General features: G+C 33.2%; 1 protein-coding gene and 1 long non-coding RNA gene across 2 annotated transcripts; one reads left to right on the top strand and one right to left on the bottom strand.

Moving 5' to 3' along the window:
* Positions 1–1484: 1484 nt before the first annotated feature.
* On the top strand, positions 1485–4235 carry LOC139877250 (uncharacterized). Its single transcript, XR_011768506.1, has 2 exons — positions 1485–3343; positions 3488–4235. It is a non-coding gene; the product is annotated as an uncharacterized lncRNA (long non-coding RNA).
* A 2690-nt stretch (positions 4236–6925) lies between these two features.
* Positions 6926–10762, bottom strand: LOC139877471 (putative kinase-like protein TMKL1). Its single transcript, XM_071864893.1, has 2 exons — positions 9344–10762; positions 6926–7718 (listed from the first exon to the last, which is right to left on the bottom strand). Exons 1-2 carry the CDS (start codon positions 10695–10697, stop codon positions 7078–7080), a joined length of 1995 nt encoding a protein of 664 aa, XP_071720994.1. The 5' UTR covers positions 10698–10762; the 3' UTR covers positions 6926–7077.
* Positions 10763–11092: the final 330 nt, after the last annotated feature.

The following is an 11092-nucleotide window of genomic DNA, read 5'->3' as shown; positions in this document are numbered from 1 at the left end:
GTCCAAACTCCAATTATGGTACAAAGCCCAATTACCCAATTTTAGTACTTAGCCCAACATCATGATTACTTCGGCTTAAATAAGTATAATAATAACTTAGCTACGAGACATTAAATTAAAAAGGTTGAACATAACTTACAATGATTAAAAATAGCGTAGCGTTACACGGACAGAATTTCGACTTACACCCTTACAACATTCGCTAACATACCCTTATTATTAGGATTTAAATTAAAATTAAAATTAAAATATAAATATATATATATATATATATATATATATATATATATATATATATATATATATATATATATATATATATATATAAGTTTACGTATGAGTGAAGAGAAAAAGATGTGTTAAATGGTGCACCAAAGCTCGAAATTTATAGGCCTGTGAGCTGAAAAAGGGGCTCATGCGATCGCATGAGCTTTGCCCTTCAAGGCCATGCGATCGCATGACCAGCTGGGGAAGCTCACATGTGTTTGTTTCTTCTGTCGACGGTTTATAAATAATAATATAATATATAAATAATTATAAGAATTATTTAAATATTATATTTTATTTATGTGCATAGTTGACTTGTAATTTTTATTCCGTTGCGTCGAGCGTTGAGAGTTGACTCTGGTCCCGGTTCCGGATTTTCGAACGTCCTTGTGTACAATTTAATATCTTGTACTTTGCGTTTCGAATCTTGTACTCTTCTAATTTTGAGACGTTTCTTATCAATAATTGGAACCACTTTGATTGTATTTTGTACTTTTGAGCTTTTTGGTCGTTTGCGTCTTCAATTCGTCGAATTTGTCTTTTGTCTTCACCTTTTATTATTTAAACGAATATCACTTGTAAATAGAACAGTTGCAACTAAAAGCTTGTCTTTCTTGAGGGATAATGTTATGAAGTATATGTTCGTTTTTAGCATTATCAATCTTGATGTATATATGTGTGATGATTATTGGCAGTCCTTAATTCGTAAAATAATGTCAATGAGTTACTTGCTCATTTCATATGAAGACATACCTACATTAGAGAAACAAATAATAACTGTTGCAAGCTCTTGCTGGGTCAACGATTATAAAGGTACACTTCACACACATCTATTTGCATATGGTATTTCAAGACTGTAGTTCACTTCGTCAACCTAAACAAATCTACATTTGTTTTATCCACATGTTATTTTTTATAAAAAACACCGATATTGTGATTTCGGTGTGCGTGTATGTTTTTTTGTGAAGGTGGTTTGCTTCATCGTTTCCAGATTCGCTACATAGGTAATATTTGTGTTATACAACGATTCGAAAAGATTAATAAAAAATTGAAAACCTTATTGCAGTTCACCAAAATCGACATCCTTTAACTTAGTTCTTACTATTCGTGATATTACAAATAGATGGCATGTGCACATAGGATTACGATTTTCTATCAAACGTGCCTATTTTATTTTGATTATCGTATTTTAGGTAATATATGATTGAAGGAAAAAAAGCCCGGAAGGTATGTTGTATGTCGTGTACTTCATATTTTTTAATTTTCATGCACACCGGTCATCCTTTAGTCAAAAATTTTATGTTAATGTATGTATGAAATTCTGTCAGGTGTGGCAAATGTCGATAGAGAAACTGCATACAAAATGTCTACTGAATGCAAGTTGAAAAAAGTCCAAGTCATCCACAAGGTACAATCTTTGACTACATATCTTTTTAAATAATAGATGTGACAAGATGGGTAGGTTTGCTCATGTTGTTTTATATGGGTTAAATAATGTGTACTGTAATTTCATTCAATTAACAGCTCAGCACATGTGGTAAGTTTTTGAGTGTTTAAACAGAGCATCTTCAGTTCGATGTTCGGTTCCAGGTTTTTATAAACGTATTTAATTGTGTATTGCTTGCAGTTCCTTTTATTGTGCTTATAAATGTGTAGGGTACAAATACAAAACGGATACTTTATGTTACTAAGATAAAAAAAAAAAGTTAAAGTGAATTGTGTGCAGTGACTTTTTCTGATTATAGTTATATAGGATGAAAATATGAGATGGATATCTATATGATATTCGTAATAGATTTTGATAAGATAGAAAAACTAAGATATATTATTGTGCTTATATTGTGATACATCTTACAGGACAAACAGAAAGTACACAATCACCAACACCAGCAGAAATGGAAGCTACAACAACTATCACAACACCATTACAAACAAGCAATTTACAGCCCGAAGAGCTCGCTGTAGCAAAAGACATCGTCGGCCCGTAAACCCTTTTTCTTTTATTCAAGGTGTTACTTTATTGTGCAACTCCGGGCAACATAGGTATAAAAACCCTTTTTCTTTTATTCAAGGTGTTGCTTTAGGATGAAGGATATTATACTTTATCCGAGTTCTGAATATAAACAAAAATAGAACATAGATTTCTCATTCGGGTTGGGTTTGTAGTTTTAACCTTCAAATCCAACCCAAATTGTCACCTTTAGACCTGTGATACTTTATATAAATTTGCTTTCTGCAGATACCGACCATCCAAATTTAAAACGTTTGGTCCAAATATTTGTGATAATCTTAGGAATGCTGTTATAACCTGTAGACCTAATAGTAACTTTATTTTAGAATCATACTTTATAGTTACTAATGATAATGAAGTTTCTGGTGGTGGTAAGGATATGGGATGAATAGGATAAGAAATTTGTCAGTTGACATTTTCATAAATGGGGAGTGCTAATAAAAATGAGACTAGAATGTAGTACCCTTATGAAATTCTTTGTAGAATGTTGTGGGTTTTTTTAAACGTTATTGTGTTTAATTTTACTGGTGGGTGTCGCGCTTTGCTGTTGTGGCTTACTTCTTTACCTGTGATTAACGACATTGTACAGTAAGTTTCTTTCATTTTGGTTAAAACTCGAAATATGTCTGTTTATTTTGGTAGAGCTTATTTATTACGACATTAAGAATGTGAAGTTTAGTCTAATATTTTTGACAATATACACAAATGGCCAAGATTATTGAGATGATACATTAAGTTGCGTTTGTTAAATTGTTTTGTTTGTTTCACTAATCTCAGGCAAATGATGCATAACTTAGTAATATGGCTTCTAAACAGGTGAAGTAGATGTCGTTTTGCCATTTCTAAATGTTATATTGTATAAATTGATATATTGATGAATACAACATGCTTTTTGATATGTATAGTTTCAAATTAAACGTTTTTTTTTTTGGTTAAATCCCTCACCTTAATCGCATCTTTGTGAAGACAGTGCACGTTTTTTAAATACCTGACCTGAATTTGTAGTTAACTGCAGCTGGCCTGCTGATGTCGATATATAAAGCGCGTTAACGATTGAATTGCCATGTGAGCTACTTTTTTGTTATGTTATGTTTTTTTTTTTTTTTCCTTTTCTTTTCTTTTAGTTAATAGTTTCTATATATGTTGTTGATTTTTTTGGTTAATGGTAGCAGTTTATCATTCTGTTATTTGGTTATATATGTTCACCAGTTTCAGCTAATACTCTGCAAATACGTGCACCAGCAATTCCAAAACGTCACAGCAGATTGAACAACCTAAAGATACTGCGGTCTCAGCCACAGAACAACCACAAAAATCAGCCATTTTTAGACTTCTAAAAATGTACGTAAAACTTTTCTCAATACACTTTTATCAATATGCACGGGTTTGTGATGTTTTATCAAAAGAAAAAAAAACTTAGTCTAACTATTGATATTGATTTTATATTTATAGTTATATATTTATATCTATATTTGTTAGTTTTATATTGTAAGTTGTTAGTTATTCGATATTGAAAGTTTTCAGTTTTATTTTTATATTTATATTTATTTATTTTTATATGTATATTTGATAAAGTTGCTAACCATTTCAAATCTTATGTTGAATGTTTATGTTTTCATAAGGATTACGAATTACGTGTACGATTAGTGGGATTCCTTTACGTAGATTAATGGTCGTGGAAGCTACCAAGATGTTGCAGAGCAGGGTGGTACTCTTTTTTACTTGACATTGAAGTAAAATTTGCTTCGAGTAAACCGTAAAGTTGACAAAACGTGTGACGTTTTGGAAATGAAGAGGGTGACACGAGTAAAGCGTCATTTTCTCAATACTACGGTATTTCTTATTTTGCATTATGTGTTTTTTATTTCATAATTTATAACATTTGATGGATTGTTGTATGGTTGAATCTTCTCCGGTGTGATACTTTGGATAAAAGAGAATTTATGTTCAGCTTAAACTGTCTGTTATTTGGTTGCAAATTCCACTTGAAATTCGCAGGTGCGTTTTACATTTCAATTTTAGTTAAAAGTCTGATTAAATTGTCAACTTTGTAAATGAATGCGTTGTCTTCACCTTCGCAAGCTCTTTTGCAAAAAAATTAGCGAAAACGAATATTTCCACTAAACTCATCAACAAAATTACCAAAAAACGAAGACCCAAATCCCGCAGCAACGCGCGGTCCACATACCTAGTTTATTTTATTTACTATATTTTTTTTTTTTTTTAAGTTTTCCTTGGTGACTGGTGAGTTTTCTTTCTACTAATTTACTAAACTTTAACTTTTTCCTGCTGACTCTTTCGGTTCCAACTTGGATGGCATGAAGTGAACAACTACTATATTGGAATCGTGGGTTTCTTTATTATTAGACCATTTTTAATGAGGTAGTGTAAATTTATTTTCAATACCTTATTATTAGACCATTTTTAATGAGGTAGTGTAAATTTATTTTCAATACCCTTTTTGAATGACTAGGTAGTGTGTGTTTTTTTTGTGTAAAATAATAGTGGTGTAGGTTTTGGTGTGAGTAAGAAATGTTGTGATTTGTTAATATATAATTGGTAAATTAGTTAAAAAGGTACAAAAATAATATTGTAAAATTAATATAAAACTAGGGTAATTGACCAAAATATACTTTTTTAAAAAAATTTCATTCAAAATACATTTTTTAAAAAAAAAAATTTCTTTTTACACCATTAGGTCGACCAACAATATGGTCGACCACCCCGGTCGACCACCTCATTTTTCAAGGTGGTCGACCAATGGAGGGGTGATGTCGTCTATTGAGCATCGATGTTTCCGGTAACAATAGTTCATTAACCGAATGAATAAACAAGTTTTTGTGTTTGTATTCGGTCAAATCAAACAACATATACGCCCTACGCGGAAAGTATGTAAATTGAATTTGATAGAATATGATTATACTACAAAAGTTAAGTTGGTACAAATTAAAGTTGCTCAATTTATTACACAACTAGTCTCGATCAGCCCGCGCGTTGCGGCGGGGGCTTTCAGCCTGCGTATTCATATTTAATGTAGCGTTGTGTATTTACAGAGGGGAAAACGGGCCGTGTGTTAAGCGTCGTTGTAGGTGTCGTCGTCTTCAGTGTTTTTTAAAAAGTATCCGTTTCGAACGTAGTTAGTTTAGTTTTGTTGATAAAATTATTTCGAGTCTAACGGTGCTGTCGGAAAAATTTAACTCGCGTCGAGGAGGAAGATACGGGCTGTCGTTGTGTTTAGCGTTTTTTAAAAAGTGCCCGTTTCGAACGTGGTTAGTTTCGTTTTGTTCATAAAATTATTTCGAGTCTGACGCTGCCGTCGAAAAAATTTAACACGTGCCGAGCGGGAAGATACGGGTTGTCGTTGTGTTTATCGTTTTTTTGAGAAGTGTTCGTTTCGCGTATAGTTAGTCCCGTTGGGTTCGGAAGATTTTTTCGAGTTGAACGGTGGTCTCTGAAAATTTTAACTCGCACCCAGTGAAAAGATAGAGCCCGTTATAAATTCGGGTGGAATTAGTTTCTTATATTTTAATTAAATTATATATTTACACTTTTTACCTCTAAAAAGTGTAAAGTTGAAGGGCTGTTGTTGGAATTGGGGCGACGTTGAGGGGCCGATTGTAATGTGAACGCAAACTCAAAACTACACTCAAATATAACTAAAACTACAACATTTCTAATCATAATGTGAACGCAAAGTGAAAACTACACTCAAATATAACTAAAACTACAACATTTCTAATCATTTTAGTATATAAGGTTAAGGTTAATTAAATAATAATTAATTAATAATTAATAATTAATTAATAATTAATTAATAATAAAACTTTTTGTTTATGAAGCAAAACATTTGACCGATTTAAGGTTTTTCTATATCTGATCTTTAGTTATTAAAATTGTTATGAGTTTGGAAAATAAAAATATATATATTACAATGTGTTGTAAAAAGCTAAAGAGACGATATGTAGAACAAAAGTCACTAAACGGTACCCGTAAAGAAACTCACATTGGTGGATCTATTTATTGTGGAGGGGTATTTTGGAAAATCACATATTATAATGGTGGAGATATAGAAGATGAGATTGGAAATATCAATTCCTTAAGAATTGGAATGGTCAGTTGTATACCACCTATATTTGAAAGGGAAATTTGTCAAACTGACCCAATTTTTGAAAGATTTATTAATATGTCTAAAAAATCGTAATTGTAAATATGATGCAGGATCACGCACCACTCACCAAGCACCACGCGCGGTGTTTGGTGATTGTCCCTTGTGTCTAAATTCAATTCAAATTTCATCGAAATTTCATTAGATTCCGTCAGCAAAACAGAGCCTACCAAACCAAAAAATACAAAAACCAAACAGAGCAATCAAGGGACACCACTTACATTCTTCTGATAGGATATTATGGCATCATATAAAAGAAGTTCACTAATCATTTCAAAAATGAACATTCACACCACCTTTTGTTTTTTCTTCTGCAAAATGTTTCTAAAAGTAAAACCCTTATCAAGAAAACTATTTACCATACGACTGTTATATTCCTTTTGTCTAGAAAGACAAAAAGAAGTCTTTTTAAGCATGTTTCACCTCTCTTTAATCATACAACAAGATTAAAAGGTATTCCTTTAATCAAGCTTTTACTCCATTCCTGCTGCATACATTCATCTGCTACAATCTAACATTATCATTAACACATCAAAACCCTAATGCACCAAATCACAAAAATAAACAAGTCTTCTCTATGTAATAGATCTTGCAAATACAATATCCAAAGTCTATTTTCGATATAAAAAAATGATTAAAACGGTGTATCCATTCCGCTTCTTGTTTCAGCCGGGCTATACAATGCTGATCGGTTTCTCGGCCTATTTTCCTCGAGCTGCTTCACAACTTCGTCCATCGATGGTCTAACCGCTGCAACCGGTGCACAACATCCCATCGCTAACTTCAACGCTTGAACCACACCATCTTCCATCGGGCTCCTAATCCCTTTCAAAACCTCCACGTCAAAAACCTCCATTGTTGTTTCTTCCAAAACCGCAACCTTTACTACAGCCGGTAGATCAACAAACCCGTCACGGTTACCGGTTTTCCCGGGTTTTTTACCTAATAAAATTTCCAATAATAAGATCCCGAAAGCATACACGTCAGTTCTTGAATTGCAATTTTTCATCTTTTGAAGCTCGGGAGCTTTGTAACCGTCGGTTTTTGCTGATGCGACGATTTCATCAGCTACTGCTGGGATCATGAGTTTGTAGAGACCGAAATCTGTGAGCCGGGCTACGAAGAAATCGTCAACTAAAACGTTTCTTGACCTAATGTTGCCATGAGTAACGGGTGTCTCGATACTTGAGTGTAGATGGGCTAGCCCTTTCGCTATAGCCAATGCGATCTTGTGCCTACGAGCCCAGTTCAAAATCGGCTTCCCAGGTCGTGATTCTGAAAAAAGGGCATCCAATCATTGAGTAATTAGATTTTTACGACCATTTTAACAGCACAGACCCGGCATACATGTTATGTAACATATTAATTAACATTATACAAATATAACAGGTGACAAAATGGCCGGGTTTAGTAGAAAACTAGAAACTAAAACAAACATATAGCGATTGTGGATCAACCCAACATGTTTTGACCTGCAGGAAATTATCAATCTTCTCATGCATTCAATATGACCACTGTAAAACACGGCTTTACACACCGAAATAGTATATAGCATTAACGGTTTTATTTTTATCAAAATGTTCCTAAAATTAAAAAGAAAAAATCTCTCAAGTTTGCTGAAATGAGGTATTCTAACCAATTTACTTGTAGACAGCCCACATTGTAACATTTTCTTGTTATGCACCCAATATGTATATGACTAATAGCAGTGTATTGACAATAGTGCAATTTTTTAAGGGCCAAATTTTTATTAGAAAACGCTCAATAATAGGCGCTAAGAGAGAAATTACACAGGCATTAGGTACCACAAGTTCCAGTTAGAAACAAGATGGCCCCTATTTTGAGCCAATTAATAGAATACATACGAATTACATCAAAGAGACTACATTTACGAAACGAATAATTCTGGTACAATAGTGCAATTAGATGATCATGATGCCAAGTCTATGTATGGTAAAATACACAAATTAATGCGATACAATGTTATAGTGTATGATCTAAGCAAGTATCACCGAATATACGAATCCTAAACAGCATACTTTGATATCAAGGGGCCTTTGGCCTAGAGGTATGCGATAACTCATCAATGATAAACAAATGTGTAGATATGTTGCTCAAGATGTGCATATGTGTATCTTCCATTCTAAAAAGGGATTTGCTAACTTGTGCCCTAAGGGCACATGTTAAGCATCATTAAATACAGTAAAAGTTGCCAATTATATCACAAAATATATATATTAAACTAAGTAATTTCCAATTATAGATTATAGATGATAATTAAATAAGATCAAACTATTTATGGAAAATGTAACTTCTTAAAATAACCCTTAACAGGTGCCCTTGGAGCACTAATTAGATAATCCCTTCTAAAAAAATTCATACCTTAACATAACAATTTATATTAAGCATGATAACCATCAACCAATATACACATAATATATCATGTTATACATAAAATATATTATGATTCATGTTAGGGACACAGAACATATATTATGCAAGATGAATATTATACGTTGAAGTGTTGAACATATATTATGCTTGATGCCATGATTCATGTTATACACCTAACATTTTTTACAAGATTTGTGTTACACATATAACATATATTATGCATGATTCATCTTATACTTGTAACATATATTAAGCATGATTCATGTTACTCTTATAACATATATTGATCATGGTTCCTGCTATACATTGAACATGTATTATGCATAGTTCAAATACTACCCAATGTACATACTACAAAGCATACGAACTATTACGCATAAGTGTAATAGAATGAACGAGTTAAGCAACTATTACCTAATATAGACATCATAAAGCACTCTACTACACATAACACGGTTATATCATGTATGAACTCCGAAAAAATATGTAACAATTATAATAGTTACCATGTAAAAGCTCATGTAGAGTTCGATTCGGAAGATAATCATAAATCAACAACTTCTCCCCTCGTTTCCCTTGATAAAACGCCCTCAACGGAATCAAACTCTCATGCCTAATCCTTCCCAATTGCTTAATCGCCGGTAAACACAAACTACCATCTTTACAACTCCCTTCTCTTAACAACCTTAAAGCAATGGTCCCACCATCCGCTAATTTCGCCTTATAAATCGTACCATAACTCGTTTTCTCCATAACTTGACCCGTCGCATTCAACACATCATCTAATGTCAAATGCTCACCACCTTGAAACAAAATCAACTTCCCTTCACCAACACCACCATTTTCATCCTCTTCACCATCATCAAATTCATCATCTTCTTCATCAAAATTCCTTTTCTTTTTCCTTTGTGAATACCCAATTAACAATGAAGCTAATACAACTATTAAAGTCATTAAACTAATCACAATCCCAGCAACCGCACCCGAACTTATTCCACCATTACCCCTTTGTTCACTACATTTCTTCAATGGGTCACCACATAAACTTACATCATTACCTTCAAATGAATCTACCCCAAATTTTAACCCCCCAAAATTAGGTAAAACCCCTGAAAAATTATTATAACTAAGATTCAATTTTTCCAATTTTAAATCAACTAACCCATTTGGTATCACCCCAAATAATTTGTTACTACTAACATCAAGCTCCTTGATCCCTTTAAAGTTAGTCAAAAACCCAGGAAAAACCCCAGAAAAATTATTTTGACCAAAGTCAAAATTAACTAAATTTCCACAACTAACATTCGGTAACCCGGGTCCAGGTATTGACCCGGAAAATAAATTCCCATGAACCCGAATAGAAACCAATTTATCACATAAATTCCAAATAGAACCCGGAACCGACCCGGATAACAAATTATTCCCAAAATCAATATCCGATAACGAAGAACTATACCCGATTTCCAACGGTATCGACCCGGTTAACGAATTAACAGAAAGATACAAACTTTGTAGCGACGAAAACTCACCGATCTCCGGCGGGAGTTCACCTGAAAGATTCGCCGACGGCAGCTGCAACGACATTAAATGAATATCAGGATCTTTTGAAAGTGAAAGATTAGACCATTGTTTTGACGAAACGTCCGTACATTCTAACGGCGTTCCGTTAGAATAAACGAACTTAACTCCACGCCATTGACATAACGGAACGGAAGTATTCCAAGAGTTTAAAAGTAGGTTTTTGCTTTTTCCTTGAATTGAAGGTTTGATTCTGTTGAGAAGTAAGTCCACGTCGGATGAGGTTGTTACAACAGAAAACAACAGTACGATGAAACAACTCAAGAAACTGGAAAATGACATTGAAGAAGTTTTGGGGGATTTTTAGAGAGAGAAAGTTGGGGTTTTTAGAGAGAGGAAAGGTATAGGGAAAGGTGATACTGGAGTGTTGACTGGTAGTGATTTTGTTCCCACATTTTTATATTTGAAAAAATGTGAAAGCGTGAGAATTTGGTGCTTTAATTTTAGACCGTTAGATTGAAAATGAACGGTGGGAAATAAGGGGATGTATACGTAAGAATTTGAGATGATTTCAGGGGAGTGTGAATTTAAGGATTTGTTGGGTTCATGTCTTGTGAATAAAATAAAATAACCCTGGTTTTATTGTACTGTTTTGAATTAATATCTGAATCTGATGAATGTAATGTACATTTATTAATTCGTTATAAAATGTTTATAACGTTTAAAATCGAAACAAA

Source organism: Rutidosis leptorrhynchoides, chromosome 11, assembly GCF_046630445.1.
Source record: "Rutidosis leptorrhynchoides isolate AG116_Rl617_1_P2 chromosome 11, CSIRO_AGI_Rlap_v1, whole genome shotgun sequence".
Classification (NCBI taxonomy): domain Eukaryota; kingdom Viridiplantae; phylum Streptophyta; class Magnoliopsida; order Asterales; family Asteraceae; genus Rutidosis; species Rutidosis leptorrhynchoides.
The sequence above is the reverse complement of the archived record's forward strand: the minus strand, read 5'-3'. Positions and strand labels throughout refer to the sequence as shown.